General features: G+C 38.7%; 1 protein-coding gene across 1 annotated transcript in view; it reads left to right on the forward strand.

Annotated features, from left to right (window-relative positions):
* EPHA6 (EPH receptor A6) overlaps positions 1-18498 on the forward strand; it is a 975318-nt gene that overhangs the window by 404812 nt on the left and 552008 nt on the right. The window contains exon 4 of the mRNA XM_069550620.1: positions 4146-4301. Coding sequence (XP_069406721.1) covers positions 4146-4301 — 156 coding nt within the window. The remainder of the gene's footprint in view (positions 1-4145; positions 4302-18498) is intronic.

Raw genomic sequence — 18498 nt, forward strand, 5'->3', positions numbered from 1 at the left:
ACTGATTTTTTCCATATCTTGGCTATTGCGAATAATGCTGTAATAATGCTGTAATGCAGGTAACTTTTTCATATCCTCTTTTCATTTCTTTTTAATATATACCCAGAAAAAGGATTGCTGGGTCACTTGGTAGGTCTATTTTTAATTTTCTGAAAAACAGCCATACTGTTTTCCATATTAGCTATACTAACTTGCATTCCCACCAATAGTACACAAGGGTTCCCTTTTCTCAACATCCTTGCCATCAGGTATCTCTTCTCTTCTTGATAACTGCCATTCTAGCAGCTGTAAGACTACATGTCATTTTGGTTTTCATTTGTATTTCCCTAATGATTAGTTGTATTGAGCATCTTTTCCTGTACTTGTTGGCCATTTGTATGTCTTCTTTAAAGAAAGGTTTATTCAGGTCCTCTGCCTATTTTTTAACTGTACATTTTTGTTTTTGTTATTATTGAGTTATATGAGCTGTTTATGTATGTTAGGAATTATCAGTTTATCAGATATATTATTTTCAAATCTTTTGACCCATTCAATCGGTTGCCTGTTCATTATTTTTACCTGTTTCTTTTGCTGTGCTGAAGGTTTTTAGTTTGATATAGTGTTACTTGCTTTTGTTGCTGGTGCTTTTGCTATAATATTAAAAAAAATAATAATTGCCAAGACCAATATCAAGATCTTCTCCTATGTTTTCTTCTAAAAGTTTTACAGTTTCAGGTCTTATTTTTTAGCCTCTAATCCATTTTGAGTTAATTATTGTGTGTAGTGTCTCAGTCAGTTCAGTTGCTCAGTCCTGTCTCTTTGCGACCCCATGAATCGCAGCACGCCAGGCCTCCCTGTTTATCACCAACTCCCAGAGTTTACCCAAACTCATGTCCATCGAGTCAGTGAGGCCATCCAGCCATCTCATCCTCTGTCGTCCCCTTCTCCTCCTGCCCCCAAACCCTCCCAGCATCAGAGTCTTTTCCAATGAGTCAACACTTCGAATGAGGTGGCCAAAGTATTATAGTTTCAGCTTCAGCATCAGTCCTTCCAATGAACACCCAGGACTGATCTCCTTTAGGATGGACTGGTTGGATTTCCTTGCAGTCCAAGGGACTCTCAAGAATCTTCTCCAACACCACAGTTCAAAATTCTTCGGCGCTCAGCTTTCTTCACAGGCTACCTCTCACATGCATACATGACCACTGGAAAAACCATAGCCTTGACTAGATGGACCTTTGTTGGCAAAGTAATGTCTCTGCTTTTTAATATTCTGTCTAGGTTGGTCATAACTTTCCTTCCGAGGAGTAGTGTCTAGTCAGGTCCGATTTCACTTTTCTGTCTGTGGTTAACCAGTTTTCCTTAAAGCATTTATTGAAGAGACTATTCTTTCCCAATTGAGAATTCTTAGCTTCTTTGTCAAATATTAGTTATTTATTTGAGAGTTTATTTCTGGGATCTCTATTCTGTTCCAGTGGTCTATGTACATATTTTTTATACTGACACTATACTGTTTCAATTTGTATAACTCTATAGTATAGTTAACTTCCCTGGTGGCTCAGACAGCAAAGCGTCTGCCTGCAATGTGGGAGACCCAGGTTCAATCCCTGGGTCAGGGAGATCCTCTGGAGAAGCAAATGGCAACCCACTCCAGTACTCTTACCTGGAAAATCCCATGGATGGAGGAGCCTGGTAGGCTAGAGTCCATGGGGTCGCAAAGAGTCAGACATGACTGAACAACTAAACTTTTCCATAGTATAGTTTGAAATCAGGAAACGCTATGCCTTTAGCATTGTTATTCTTAGAATTGTTTTGGCTATTTGGGGTCTTTTGTGGTTCTATGAATTTTAGAATTGTTTTTAATATTTCTGTGAAGAATGCCATTGGAATTTTGATAGGGATTGCATTGAATCTATAATTGGTTTGGGTAGTGTGGACATTTTAGCAAATTATTGCAGTACAGGAATATGCGCTGTCTTTCTATGTGTTTGTGTTGTGTTCAGTTTCTTTTATCAAAATATTGTAATTTTCATTGTAAGGGCTTTCACTTAATTGGGTAAATTCATGCCATTTTATAGTTTTTCAGCTATTGTGAATGAGACATTTATGTGCACGTCATTAGAAAATTGATTATATATATACATACACACACACACACACACACACACACACATATATATATGTAACAAAAATGACAGGGACTTCCATGACAGTCCAGTGGTTAAGACTTTGCCTTCCAGTGCAGAGGTTGTAGGTTCAGTCTTAGGTGAGGGAGCTCAGATCCCATATGCCTTGCAACCAAAAATGTAAAACAGAAACAATATTGTAACAAATTCAATAAAAATTTTAAAAATAGTCCACATCAAAAATCTTTTAAAAATGACAAACATGACATTGATATTGCTAATAAATACTGCTTTTAAGTTAATACAAGTAACCAGTAGAATTCAAACAAAGGATATAAAAGACAATTGATAACCAAATGACCAATAAAAATATGAAAAATGTGTAATATTAGTAGGATTTAGGAAGCTTCAATTGAAGTAACAATATTTAATCCCATGTGTTGTCAGAAGGTAAAGGAGTAACTAATATTAATGATAGGATTAGTAAGGGGGAAGATTAGGGTGCTCACTTACATTTTTTTGAGCTTTTGAAACACGTTTAGAAATGTAACATAGAAATAAGTGTTAAATAATACACATACCCTGGCCCAGAACTCCTACTTTTAGGAGCTGAAATGTTAAGAGTCAACATGGGGATGTTTACTGCAGCATAGTTTATAAAGTCGGAGAAGGCAATGGCACCGCACTCCAGCACTCTTGCCTGGAAAATCCCATGGATGGAGGAGCCTGGTGGGCTGCAGTCCATGGGGTTGCTACTAGTCGGACACGACTGAGCGACTTCACCTCACTTTTCACTTTCATGCATTGGAGAAGGAAATGGCAACCCACTCCAGTATTCTTGCCTGGAGAATCCCAGGGACAGGGGAGCCTGGTGGGCTGCCATCTATGGGGTCACACAGAGTCGGACACGACTGAAGCGACTTAGCAGTAGCAGTAGCAGTAGTTTATAAAGTATTTCTTTCAAATGTGACATTGTTGATACAAATACTGCAGATATGTTACAATAAATTATAGCCAGTGACATGGAGAAATTTTCATGCTATAGTTGATAATTGATAAAAATAATCTAAAGTTTATTGATATTATCTTAGTATTGAAAAATTCAACAATATGAAATCCTTCTGTTCATACATATGTAAACATACATCTACACAACAGTGTGTTGCCATTTTAGGAAAATAATATTTGAAGAAGAAAGAAGGAATAAAAGGTAGGACTAAGCAAAATTTCTAAATGACATTTAAAGTAAATATCCATACAAAAAGCATATATGTTATGTTATAACATGTTAGATGCATGTTATATTCAAAAGCATGAATGTTTTGAATATAGAAATAAATACCACAATGAGTGTTTAACCTGAATGTCTATATCTGAATAAATTCTCCTAAAAGAAAACATTAGAAACCACTGAATCAAATAATATTAAACTTTCCTTCTGCAGTATTGACATAATGTTGGGAAACATTCCTATTTTTGGTGGTTTGTTTTTCTTTGGAAATGGAATTTACTCTATAAATAGAGAAAAAGGAAGTGATAGAGAAAGAAGGGATACATAAGAAAATAATTTAAAATTTCTGAAGATTTAGGTACTGATTTCCCATTTTTAACAGAAACACAAACAAAACCTGAAACTACTGAGTAAAAGATAAATAGAATGCTCATTCCACTTACAAAGTAACCTCATATTAGACATCAGTGAATTAATTATTATTCATTCACTCATTTAATTTTTAGGCATCTATAATAACTATATATTCAAAATATGCTAAGAATTGTGCATATAAGAAGACTAAAGCCCATGTCTAGCTTGTGGCAGTTACAAAAAGTTGAGGTGATAATATGATCAGGTAGTATATGATTCCCCATTGTATAACTTAATTTTGAATAACTATTTCATTCATTAATATTAGCATGTATTGGCTTTTCTGTGTATGTGTGAACTGAATTCCAAAGTGTATAATTTAAAATGTGTTGTACATGTGCAAATAAAATAATTCTAACAGTAATTTTAAAAAACTGTTTTTCCTGTGTTCACAGCTTGCAGACCAGGATTCTATAAAGCATTTGCTGGCAACACAAAATGTTCTAAGTGTCCTCCACACAGTTTAACCTACATGGAAGCGACTTCTGTCTGTCAGTGTGAAAAGGGTTACTTTCGAGCTGAAAAAGACCCACCTTCCATGGCATGTACCAGTAAGTCTGTCCATTTTGCATTTGAAAATCCTATTTTCAATCCTTTTGGTCTCTTTATTCTAAACTTAAAAAAAAAGAAGTGGACATACAAAATTCTGTGTCATCAATGTTGCTTGTCTTTGATAACAGTTAAGGAAAAGTTTCTCTTTCTTAAAATAATTAATTTTCAGCTGCTTACAGAGAATGTATGTTTTCCTCAAAAATCACATTGATTCCTGAGATGCAACCACCAGCCCTGGTTTGGAGGCCTGGCAGATTTTCCTTAGGCATAATTTGTCCTTAGGAAATTAAAGCAGCTAAAGGTTTTTTTGAGGATTTATAAGCAAAAGTTGTGTTATTTGCTTTAACTCTTGAACATTTAAAGGTGCATCACTTTAGGGCCATCAAGTTTGCTGTGTTGGGGGAGCTTCAGTATGGAACTTTGAAAGTCACTGTGCTAATGTTATACAGGAAAGTTCAAGTTTTACTTGACATTTGTCTCTAAGGGAAGATATTTTTGAGGTTGTCCACATTTCACCTCTCACTTTCTCTCCTGTTGTTGATTTGAAACCAATAGAATATTAAATCTAAATGTGAAGGTCATTTTAATGCATGCCCCAAGAATTTTAAATTAGTAATATTCTCCTATAATTAAAGTATCATAAATTACCTGTACACTTTTAAAATAAAAGTGAATGTATTGATATTAATGCATTGCTAAGCTATCCAAAAGTAAAATGTCACCTCTTAGTTATAAAAGTCTTGTTAAATACATAAATAAAATATAGTGAAATTTCACCCTCCTTGATGAATTGGTGCCACAATGTTGATTATCTCATGTAATTTCACAAGGGCTGAAATGGATTAAAAATACGTAATGCCACATATTCCTCAGAGACAATTGATATGTTACATTTCTTTTAAATGATGCAGTTTGTAGATTTATGTGTATTACTACAATCTTATACAATATAAAATACTTTTATAGAATACACTTAAAAATACAACACATTTATTAGTAGAGATAATTTTTGCTTTCTGACTATAAACACTGAGTGACTACTTTCTTCAGAAAAATAGAGCATGAGAAATTGTTAGCTAGATTATTTTTTCTAGGAACATATTCTAAGCTTATAAGTAGGAAAAGGGAAATTCTCAATATCACTTCTTACCTAATTGTGGAAATAGTTTTGAACAGGAAAATATTTCTACTACTGGTAAATATTTATATGTATGAATGTATATGTAAGTGGTGGTGTTTCAAATGGTTACAGTTCTGCCAGGGAAGTATCCCTAAAAACCTACATCAGAAACTAAGTAGATGCCTAGGTGAGTGATAGAATGGAATTTTCTCTTTTTATTTTCTTGAAAATAGAAAGTGTTAGGTGCTCAGTTATGTCCAACTCTGAGACCCTGTGGAGTGTAATCTGCCAGGTTCCTCTGTCCATGGGACTTGTCAGGCAAGAATACAATCCCTTCTCCAGGGGATCTTCCAGACCCAGGGATCGAATCCATGTCTCCTACATTGCAGGCAGATTCTTTACCGTCTGAGCCATTAGGGAAGGTATTGCTGCTGCTGCTAAGTCGCTTCAGTTGTGTCCAACTCCGTGTGACCCCATAGACGGCAGCCCACCAGTCTCCCCCATCCCTGGGATTCTCCAGGCAAGAACACTGGAGTGGGTTGCCATTTCCTTCTCCAATGCATGAAAGTGAAAAGTGAAAGTGAAGTCACTCAGCTGTGTCCAACCCTCAGCGACCCCATGGACTGCAGCCTACCAGGCTCCTCTGTCCATGGGATTTTCCAGGCAAGAGTACTGGAGTGGGATGCCATTGAAGGCCATAAATAGATGGATTGACAAAGCGAAGAAATACATTGTTTCCCACCAGTATAACCCTTCAGTGAGGGCGCAGAGCGGGGAGTTGGGGAGGCTTAATTATATGGAGTGAGACTATTAAGGAAATAAATATGGGATACAATAAGATCTACAAACGTCAGTCATTGTTGAATCTAATATGTATATTTACTAGCTTAACATTGTAAGTTTCTTGAATTTTTCTCTCTTTAAAAACTTTTTTTAAAATGATGTTGTAAATTATTTTTAAAATTATGTTAAACTGCTTTAGCTGTATTAAGTGGAAGCATACTTTTGGTCATCATTGGGCAGAGCTTTGACTGGGAACAGCATGCTGTACTGCCATAGGGATTAAAACAGAAACTCAAACAAAGGTGACAAGTTCTGTCAGCTCTCCCGAATTCGAGCCTCAGGAAACTCCCCTCTCAAACATTCTCTCTACTACTTTATTGAATATGCCTTTATCTTAATTTTAGCCCAAACTTACAATGATGTACTAGTAAATTCACCATCTTTTACAGTCAAAGTATCTGAGTGTGAATCTTGGCTTTGGTACTGTAAGAAATATAAACTTGAAGTCCATTTTCAAGACAAAGTAACTAGTTCTGAAGTAGAAAAACTTGGGAACATGACAAAGTTAAGGCCTGGACTCTTTAGATAAAGTTAGGGTTGGGGAGATAGATCAGACTGGATGCTAAAGAGATAGGACTCCACCCTTTGTCTGTGCCCTGTCTCTCAGTTCAGTTCAGTTTAGTTGCTCAGTCATGTCCGACTCTTTGTGACCCCATGAACTGCCGCATGCCAGGCCTCCCTGTCCATTACCAACTCCTAGAGTTCACTCAAACTCAAGTCCATGGAGTCAGTGATGCCATCCAGCCATCTCATCCTTTGTCATCCCCTTCTCCTCCTACCCCCAATCCCTCCTAGCATCAGAGTCTTTTCCAATGAGTCAACTCTTCGCTGAGGTGGCCAAAGTACTACAGTTTCAGCTTTATCATCATTCCTTCCAAAGAACACCCAGGACTGATCTCCTTTACAATGGACTGGTTGGATCTCCTTGCAGTCCAAGGGACTCTCAAGAGTCTTCTCCAACACCACCGTTCAAAAGCATCAATTCTTCAGCGCTCAGCTTTTTTCACAGTCCAACTCTCACATCCATACATGACCACTGGAAAAACTGTAGCCTTGACTAGATGGACCTTTGTTGGCAAGGTGATGTCTTTGCTTTTGAATATGCTGTCTAGGTTGGTCATAACTTTCCTTGCAAGGAGTAAGTGTCTTTTAATTTCATGGCTGCAGTCACCATCTGCAGTGATTTTGGAGCCCAAAAAAATAAAGCCTGACACTGTTTCCACTGTTTCCCCATCTATTTGCCATGAAATGATGGGACTGGATGCCATGATCTTCGTTTTCTGAATGTTGAGCTTTAAGCCAACTTTTTCACTCTCTCTCTAAACTTGACTAATGACTTGCAGACTTGACATAGTTCAATGGCACCTGGAGGGTCCCTAAGAAATCAGGATGTTGGGCAAAGGGATACTAGCAAGAAACGCTTTGTTGAAAAATGCTGGTGTAATTTGGGAAAGGAGAAAGAAGGGTCCCCTGTAAGGAAATAATGAAACTTAGGCAAAGTCCGGGTAAATTGTTTGCCACAGAGTACACAGCCAATGAGGAACTGGGTAAGAGGAGGGTGGAAACCTGAGAGTTAGGGAATAAATTCCTTGTTGTAATCGCTCTGGGTGTGCCTTCCCACCAGACACCGGATCTTTCAAGACCTTAGTTAAAAACTCTCGCTTTCGCTGTACTTCATGTCTACAAGTCCATCCATTGGTTTTGGGCTGGTGAACATGTTTCTTACAGGTACTTACTAGCTATATAGGTTTGGGCAAATTATTTAACCTTTTAACCCCTGTTGCACCATTCTTAGTGATAACAGTGTGCCGGTGTCCAGCCCCGGTGGATCCAGGGAATTTGAAGCAGGGATGGCGTTGGCAAGGAAAAAACTTATTTATTTATTAGTATAAAATTAGATTAGGAAGAAATAGTGTAGTAGGAAAATTAAGTGGAGAAAAGAGGCTGAATAACTTGGTTTATGGGGAAAACCAATAAAACTTCAAGACAAGAAGTTTGCACCATCTACGTTAGGCCACCGGCGCCCACTTGAATATCAAAGGGTGCCCCGCCTTAGGCTCCCTTTCATGCGGGTCTTAGAAGCCAGGGCAAGTAAGTAGACGTGGTGAGCCTCCCCACTCCAGATGGGAATCCAGCCAGAAAAGGAGAGGGAGGGAGAGTGAGAAAAAGGAGAGAGAGACACGGGGGGAGCCAGATTCCCAAGAAACTAGGCTGAGAGACTAGTCCGAGAACCTGGTCCATACTTTATTGTTCAGAAGGCCTTTTATACTTTTGATAATGCATGGAGATCAATGGGTAACACAAAGTTATGTGGTGTTAGCAGTCCGGACTCTTATCAAAACCAGGCTTTTCTCTCTGCATACCTAGTTGTATACACAAATAAATCTTAGGTGATTTACATCATCTTCCAGCCAAAAGGGCCAATTAACATTTACAGTCCTTTTCTGATAAGATTTGTCAACCAGAAGACTTATTTGTGTTGTTCTTCCCAAAGTCTGGTGCCACTCTCAGAAAGCACTAAATAAAGTTACATTCTTACATAGCAAAGATACAGCAATTTATAACAAGTAAAAGGAGTACAGTGATTTATAACAAAAGAAAAGTAATTAACTCAAAAGTCTAGTGTTGCTAACATCAAAACTACTATATATCTTTTTCCATATCCAGTTTACATTGATTAACATCCTCCCAGGTGCCTAAAGAATATGGAGGCCTGGTGGCAATCATTGAGTCAACAGTGAACACCCATCACCAATATGATTTTTAGCTCTTTAGAAAAGGCTCTGTATCTTTAAGATGCTTTAAGCTTTGTGCCTCTCGAGGTTGGGGACTGTAAGCAATTCACAAGCTGTAAGAGGTCCCGGGGGAGCCTGTTAGGCAAGCTAGAAAATTATCAGAGGGGGTTTAACTGAAACATCCCTTTCAAATGCAGAAGACTAAAAACCCTGAGTTGACTTTTTCCAGAGTGTGTCAGAAGAGTGGAAAAGCAGAGTACAAAGGCCGGCAGATTTTTGGTTTGGGGGGGTACATGCTCAGGAAATACCAGGGGGACACCCTGAAATCTGACTCGCCTTGCCCATCAGATCTCTGCCACATGACCTTGTCACGGGTGGGATTCCTCACGCTGGCTCCCGGCAACAATGCCTACCTCATTCTGTTGTTATTTATAATGATTAAATAAGTTATTATTGGAAAAGTGCTAAGAATAATACCTGGGCTTCCCTGGTGGCTCTGAGGTGAAGAATCCCACTGCCAATGTAGGAGACTTGCCAAAGATTGGAGTTCAATCCCTATGCCTAGCCCACAGCAGCTGCTACATAATAGTTTGATACAGAAAGCTGTTCTCAATTCATTTTGAAATCATTTTTGGTAAGTTGGTGTTCAAGCTATTAAATACTTTATGTTGGTAATATTATTCTGGGCTCACAACTTCTGCCATCTGAATTCCTACAAATTGAAGAAATGTTCTGAATTTATAAGACTTTTACATAAAATATATTAAGCCCTCTAACTCTATGGATATCTGGTGTAAATAAAATATTGTTTTGAATTATGCTCTGGCTAGGTGAGAGACCTTAGCAATTATTATATTAAGAAAAAGCAAAGATCACTAACTCCAAAGCATCATACTTCCTATGATTGAAAGATTGTTAGGGAAGAAAAATGAAAAGCCAAGGAAAAAGACAAGCCAAGAGGTCATGGAACAGTTAGATTTAAAAGGACCAGACTAACTGCACCAAGATGCAGGACTTTTGAGGCCAACGGTCAAACAAGGGGCTAACCTTTCCATTTTTAACAAACTATAAAAAAAATATAGCCAAATTCTAATAGATTTTAGTAGCTGGAAGTGCACTTAACTTATAGATTGTATGTCTCTGAATTAGCTGTTCTTTAAGTAAGTAAGTAAGTAAGTAAAGTCACTCAGTTGTGTCTGACTCTTTGTGACCCCGTGGACTGCAGCCCACCAGGCTCCTCGGTCCATGGGATTCTCCAGGCAAGAATACTGGAGTGGGTTGCCATTTCCTTCTCCAAGGGATCTTCCCGACCCAGGGATCGAACGCAGGTCTCCCGCATTGGAGGCAGACGCTTTAACCTCTGAGCCACCAGGGAAGCTCACCTGTATTCCAATAATATTATCTGAGAGTCAGAATTTATGTCAGGTAAACAATCACATCATTTTCTGCTGTTTTTGACTTAACATTTGAAACCATGCTTTCAGAGAATCTTCCAGGCATTTAAGAGGAGGCTTCTTTTTCTTTTAACTTGGTATCATGGGCAGGGAAATTTTCAGTGTTTGAGTTTAAAATACAATGGAGGACCAAAATATTTAAAATGAATAACCAACACATTTGGCTAGTAAATTCCCTAGTGGTGGTGCTTTAGTCACTACGTTGTGTCTGACTCTTGTGACCCCATGGACTGTAGCCTGCCAGGCTCCTCTGTCCGTGGGATTCTCCAGGCAAGAATACTGGAGTGGGTTGTCATTTCCTTCTCCAGGGGATATTTCCAACCCAGAAATCAAACCCAGGTCTCCTGCACTGCAGGCAGATTATATACCAACTGAGCTATGAAGTGAAGTGAAGTGAAATGAAGTGAAGTCGCGTCGCTCAGTCGTGTCCAACTCTTTGTGACCCCATGGACTGTAGCCTGCCAGGCTCCTCTGCCCATGGGATTCTCCAGGCAAGAATACTGGTGTGGGTTACCATTTCCTTCTCCAGGGGATCTTCCTGGCCCAGGGATCAAACTCGGGTCTCCCACATTGGAGGCAGATGCTTTAAGGGAAGCCCAAATTCCCTAGTAGGGAAAGAATTCCTAGGTAAGTGTTGCCTGTAATCATATGAATGACAGGATTTTAAGGACCTGAAGAGATCTTTCCCTACTTCTTAACACTATCCTCAAAACAACAGCAACCCTTAAGTTTCTGGTATAACACAGCATGTGCTTTCACCCTTAAGAGTTTTATAATTTCTTTGGATTTTTGCTATAGAGATGGGTATCTTTTATCTATTTTTAAATTTTTAATTGGAAGATAATGCTTTACAATGTTGTTGATTTCTGCCATCAGTCAGTTCAGTTCAGTCGCTCAGTCGTGTCTGACTCTTTGTGACCCCATGAATCACAGCATGCCAGGCCTCCCTGTCCATCACCAATTCCTAGAGTTCATACAAACTCATGTGCATTGTGTCGGTGATGCCATCCAGCCATCTTATCCTCTGTTGTCCCCTTCTCCTCCTGCCCCCAATCCCTCCCAGCATCAGGGTCTTTTCCAATGAGTCAGCCCTGAGGTGGCCAGAGTACTACAGTTTCAGCTTTAGCATCATTCCTTCCAAAGAACACCCAGGACTGGTCTCATTTAGGATGCACTGGTTGGATCTCCTTGCAGTCCAAGGGACTCGCAAAAGTCTTCTCCAGCACTGCAGTTCAAAAGCATCAATTCTTTAATGCTCAGCTTTCGTCACAGTCCAACTCTCATATCCATACATGACTACTGGAAAAACCATAGCCTTGACTAAACGGACCTTAGTTGGCAATGTAAAATCTCTGCTTTTTAATGCGCTATCTAGGTTGGTCATAACTTTCCTTCCAGAGAGTAAGTGTCTTTTAATTTCATGGCTGTAATCACCATCTGCAGTGATTTCGGAGCCCCCAAAATAAATTCTGACATTGTTTCCACTGTTTCCCATCTATTTCCCATGAAGTGATGGGACCAGATGCCATGATCTTAGTTTTCTGAATGTTGAGCTTTAAGCCAACTTTTTCACTCTCCTCTTTCACTTTCATCAAGAGGCTTTCTGGTTCCTCTTCACTTTCTGACACAAGGGTGGTATCATCTGCATATCTGAGGTTACTGATATTTTCCTGGCAATCTTGATTCCAGCTTGTGTTTCTTCCAGTCCAGCATTTCTCATGATGTACTCTGCATATAAGTTAAATAAGCAGGGTGACAATATACAGCCTTGATGTACTCCTCTTCCTATTTGGAACCAGTCTGTTGTTCCATGTCCAGCTCTAACTGTTGCTTCCTGACCTGCATACAGGTTTCTCAAAAGGCAGGTCAGGTGGTTTGATATTCCATCTCTTTCAGAATTTTCCACAGTTTACTGTGATCCACACAGTCAAAGGCTTTGGCATAGTTAATAAAATTGACTTTGGCAAAGTCAATAGTTGTTTTTCTGAAACTCTCCCTTGCTTTTTTGATGATCCAGCAGATGTTGGCAATTTGATGTCTGGTTCCTCTCCCTTTTCTAAAACCAGCTTGAACATCTGGAAGTTCACATGTTGCTGAAGCCTGGCTTGGAGAATTTTGAGCATTACTTTACCAGTGTGTGAGATGAGTGCAGTTGTGCAGTAGTTTGAGCATTCTTTGGCATTGCCTCTCTTTGGGATTGGAATGAAAACTGACCTTTTCCAGTCCTATGGCCACTGCTGAGTTTTCCAAATTTGCAAAAAAGCAAAATGGCTGTCTAAGGAGCCCTTACAAATGGCTGTGAAAAGAAGAGAAGCAAAAGGCAAAGTAGAAAAGGAAAGATATTCCCATTTCAATGCAAAGTTCCTAAGAATAGCAAGGAAATACAAGAAAACCTTCCTCCATGATCAATACAAAGAAATAGAGGAAAACAATAGTATAGGAAAGACTAGAGATCTCTTCAAGAAAATTAGGGATATCAGGGGAACATTTCATGCAAAGATGGGCTCGATAAAGGACAGAAATGGTATGGACCTAACAGAAGCAGAAGATATTAAGAAGAGGTGGCAAGAATACACAGAACTGTACAAAAAAAGAGCTTCACAACCGAGATAATCATGATGGTATGATCACTCACCTAGAGCCAGACATCCTGGAATGTGAAGTCAAGTGGGCCTTAGGAAGCATCACTAGGAACAAAGCTAGTGGAGGTGATGGAATTTCAGATGAGCTATTTCAAATCCTGAAAGATGATGCTATGAAAGTGCTGTACTCATTATGCAAATCAGCCATAAGCGTGTATGTGTGTGTGTGTATGTGTGTGTGTACACCGTCTCTCCCTAGCCTCCCTCTCACCTACCCCCATCCCACCCCTTAGGTCATCACGGAGCACCTGGCTGGACATCCTGTATTCTACAGCAGCTTCCCACTAGCTGTCTGTTTACTCCTGGTGGTGTGTATATGTCAGTGATACTCTTCTAATTTGTCCCACCCTCTCCTTCCTCGGCTGTGTCCACATGCCCATCCTCTATGTCTGCATCTCTGTCCCTGCCCTGTAAATAGGTATCTTTTTACATTCCATTATCCTGAGACATACATATGATACAGTTACATAAATATTTTCATTTTTAGAGCAATTCTAGATTAAGAACAGAATTAAGAGAAAGTATGGAGATTTCCCATATACCTCTCTTCCCACACCCAGACAAGCATAGCTTTCCCCAGTATCAATATCGTTCACCAGAATGGTACATTTTTTTATATTTAGTGTACCTATATTAGCATATCATCATCACCCAAAGTCCATAGTTTACCCCGGGGTTCGCTGTTGGTGTTGTACATTCTTTGGTTTTGAGCAATGTGTAATAACATTATCAATCATTATAGTATCATCCACAGGATTTTCACTGCCCTAAAATCTTTGGGGCGCATATTCATCCTTTACTCCCACCAACCTATGGCAACCACTTATTTTTGTATTATATCTCTTAAGTGTGTGTGTGTGTGTGTGTGTGTGTGTCTATGTTATATAATTAGAATGATACAGTAGAAGATTTCAGATTGGCTTCTTTCACTTAGTAACATACAGTTAAGATTCTTCTGTGTTTTTTCATGGCTGTATAGCACATCTGTTTTAAGTGCTGAATAATATTCTATTGTCTAGATATACCACAGTTTATTTATCCATTTACCTACTAAAGGACAGCCTGATTATTTCCCAGTTTCAGCAGTTATGGATAAAGTGTTATAAACATTCATCTGTAGGTCTTTTTATGGACATACACTTTCAACACCTTTGAGTAGATACCTAGGAGTGCAATTGCTGAATCATATGGTAAGTATATGTTTAATTTTGTAAGAAACCACCAAACGGTACTATTTTACATCCCCATGGTAAATGAGTATTCCTGTTGCTCCATTTCCTCATCAGCATTTGTTGTTGTCAGTGTTCTGGATTTTGGCTATCTCTGATGGTTATGTCGTGGCACCTCGTTGTTTAGACTTGCATTTTCTTGATAATGTGATGCGAGACATCTTTTCATATACTTATTTGCCATCAGTATTTCTTCTTTGTAAGGTATACACATAAAGATTTTTAGGTGCTTTGGATGGATACATATAAAAAAACAAAGATGTCTCATAATCAAAACTAATTCCTCAAATATTGATTATAGTGGATGATCTAATCCTTACGTCTATTGAGTTGGGCTATTACTGTTAATTTCCTCTTTGCCATTTTGTTTCCACTAACCATCCTTAACCGATAAATATACTCAAACTTCTGTCATTAAAAAAATATTCCCAGCCCAATAATTTTTCTCCCAAGGCAAGTACTGGGAAAAGCAGTTTTCATTGGCTACAGTTACTTCTTAACACACTTCTAATTTAGTTTTTACTCTACTGCATTCAGAATTTTGCTCTTCAGCCTACTGTAATCACTTCAAGTAAACTGCATAAGAAGAACTGACCAATCATCTAACTTGCCATATTGTGTTAGAAACATTTTGTCTTATTATTCATGACGTTTAACTCTGTTAGTCTCTTCCTTTTTCTAGAAACTATCTGTTCTCTTTTATTCTAAGACTCTGCAATCTCCCTTTCACCCTCTTAATTTTCTGAACCTCGTATGTGTTGGCATGGATGGTTTCTCTTCTGTTGCTCACCTGTTCAGTTCAGTTCAGTCACTCAGTCATGTCTGACTCTGTGACCCCATGAACTGCAGCACACCAGGCCACCCTGTCCATCACCAACTCCTGGAGTTTACCAAAACTCGTGTCCATTGAGTCGGTGATGCCATCAAACCATCTCATCCTCTGTCCTCCCCTTCTCCTCCTGCCCTCAATCTTTCCCAGCATCAGGGTCTTTTCCAATGAGTCAAATCTTCGCATCAAGTGGCCAATATATTGGAGTTTCAGCTTCAATATCAGTCCTTCCAAAAAACACCCAGGACTGATCTCCTTTAGGATGAACTGGTTGGATCTCCTCACATTCCAAGGGACTCTCAAGAGTCTTCTCCAACACCACAGTTCAAAAGCATCAATTCTTCGGTGCTCAGCTTTCTTTATAGTGCAACTCTCACATCCATACATGACTACTGGAAAAACCATAGCCTTCCTTAAATGGGCCCTTGTTGGCAAAGTAATGTCTCTGCTTTTGAATATGCTGTCTACATTGGTCATAACTTTCCTTCCAAGGAGTAAACGTCTTTTAATTTCATGGCTGCAATCACCATCTGCAGTGATTTCGGAGCCCCCATAAATGAAGTCTGACACTGTTTCCACTGTTTCCCCATCTATTTCCTATGAAGTGATGTGACCAGATGCCATGATCTTAGTCTTCTGAACGTTGAGCTTTAAGCCAACTTTTTCACTCTCCTCTTTCACTTTCATCAAGAGGCTTTCTAGTTCCTCTTCACTTTCTGCCATAAGGGTGGTGTCATCTGCATATCTGAGGTTATTGATATTTCTCCCAGCAATCTTGATTCCAGCTTGTGCTTCCTCCAGCCCAGTGTTTCTCATGATGTACTCTGCATATAAGTTAAATAAGCAGGGTGACAATATACAGCCTTGATGAACCCCATTCCGAATTTGGAACAAGTCTGTTGTTCCATGTCCAGTTCTAACTGTTGCTTCTTGACCTGCATACAGATTTCTCAAGAGGCAGGTCAGATGATCTGTTATTCCCATTTCTTTCAGAATTTTCCACAGTTTATTGTGATCCACACTGTCAAAGCTTTAGCATAGTCAGTAAAGCAAAAGTAGATGTTTTTCTGAACTCTGTTGCTTTTTCGATGATCCAGTGGATGTTGGGAATTGCCAACATCACCTGTTAAATGTTAATTTTCCTCATACTCCTTTCTTAGCTTTCTGTTCTTATCACATGTTCTCAATTTCATGGCTTCAAATAGCACCTATAAAGAGATGATGCCTATAGTTTTATCCATATCCCAGTCTTCTCTCCTAAGGTCCAAAGTCACCTCACCATCTCAGTTTGGGATCTGACAACCTGTGTGTGCCAGAGATACCTGCCTACATCTCCAATCTTGTATCATGCCATACTCTCTGTGGTTGTTAAACTCATGGACTTCCATGATGCTGCCCTGTTCTCATCTTTAATGCTAAAAGTTTTCTCTACTTGAAATTCCCTTTCTTTAGGTCCTCTATCATGGTTTTCTTATTGCCAGGCTCAAATGTCAATCAGATAAGTATTTTCTGACTGCCTGTTCAAAAATAGAATCCCTCCCAGTTACTCTTATTTATATCATATATTTTATTTTTTATGCCTATGTCGCTCTTAGAAAATATCTGATTTATTTGTTCACTCACTTCCTTGTTTATTTTCATTCTATCTGTAGTGGATTGCAAGTGGATCATGAATGTTTTTTCTTTACTTTATCTCCAGCACTAATAATAATACCAGGCTAGTACTGGGCACAAAATAAATGTTTGAAGAACAAATCAACTAATAATTTTAGCTCATCTTTGAAAGTCACTTTTATTGCTTCATACCTCAGCTTGATCATTCACCTCAGCTTGTTTCTTTATCATGGTGTATCCTCATCTACTCATGCTTCCAAGGAAGGGACTCATAACCCTGTCCCTACCCTTGATGTATCTCAGTAGTCACAAAGCTTGTCAGTTTTACTGTTTAGTATTTCTTCTGTCCATTCCTTCATACCAACTCCTAGTCCTTCCTTTTTTGGTAAGACCACCAACTCTCCCTTGGGCTAATGGAATAATATTTTGGCAAGTCTCCTTCCTTTGGTCTTCTATCCCTCTGAATATTCTAAACTATTAGAAAATATTATTTTTAAATAAAAACAAGATCTTGAGTATTTTATTCTTTCCTATGCCTAAAATCTTTCAAAGCCCAGCACCTTTTTGCCAGAATTATAAGATTCAATGCAAGGGCATCCAAAGTTCAGCCTTGGCCTGTTTTTCCATCCCTAATTATAACTATACTGTTACTGCTAAGTCGCATCAGTCGTGTCCGACTCTGTGCAACCCCATAGATGGCAGCCCACCAGGCTCTCCCGTCCCTGGGATTCTCCAGGCAAGAACACTGGAGTGGGTTGCCATTTTCTTCTCCAATGCATGAAAGTGAAAAGTGAAAGGGAAGTTGCTCAGTTGTGTCCAATTTTTCTCGACCCCATGGACTGCAGCCTACCAGGCTCCTCTGCCCATGGGATTTTCCAGGCAAGAGTACTGGAGTGGGGTGCCATTGCCTGGGATCTCTCAAATCGTTCTGATATCCAATGATAACTTCTAAGTTTGGATATTCTTGATCTTTAAAACATTCATTGCATACCTTTTACATGAACTGCAAAGTATGTAGAAGAAATTAGGAATAATAAATTTGAAATGAAATTCTGAAATGTCTTCTCTGTTATCTTAATCAACTTCATAGATACTTAATTTTGCAGGTGATTCATTAATATATGTTCTATGCTTTAAAGGATGAGTCATGGAGAACACTCCATAATATCACATACTGATCAGTTAGGGCTGCCTCTTAGATCAGTCTGAAGCACAAGAGACCATGCTGCTTGCCAAGAAGTCTGTTATCAAAATAACTAACTATAAGGCTTTCCTAGGACAGAAGGAGAAAATGTTCACTAAAGTTCAAGAAACAAAAGACTGTAAAAGTTACTAAGAAAGTACTTGTCAAGCTAGAAGGACAGAGAACAAGAAAAGACAGAGAAATGAAGAGAGGATCTAATATATAGGTGCAGAGACAAATGTAATTCCACAGTCATAGCATTTTCACTTTGATGTTTCTCATGTGTTTAAATCAATAGGAAGATTTTATTTTAATTACTGAACAGGTGCTACAGGAGTAACATATTCAACAAACATTTGTGCTGCCTACTTAAAGATGTTCAAAATGTAAAATGTAAGTCATATATACAGGTACTTCTCATGTACATCATTAAGGATTTAACTTTTCTTGGAAATGTCATGTCTTTTTTATCATTGTATTTGATATACACTGGCAATGATTGGAGTGAAAGTATAAAAGTTGAATTTATTTTTGCTCTAAGATTAAC

Source organism: Ovis canadensis, chromosome 1 (genome assembly GCF_042477335.2).
Source record: "Ovis canadensis isolate MfBH-ARS-UI-01 breed Bighorn chromosome 1, ARS-UI_OviCan_v2, whole genome shotgun sequence".
Classification (NCBI taxonomy): domain Eukaryota; kingdom Metazoa; phylum Chordata; class Mammalia; order Artiodactyla; family Bovidae; genus Ovis; species Ovis canadensis.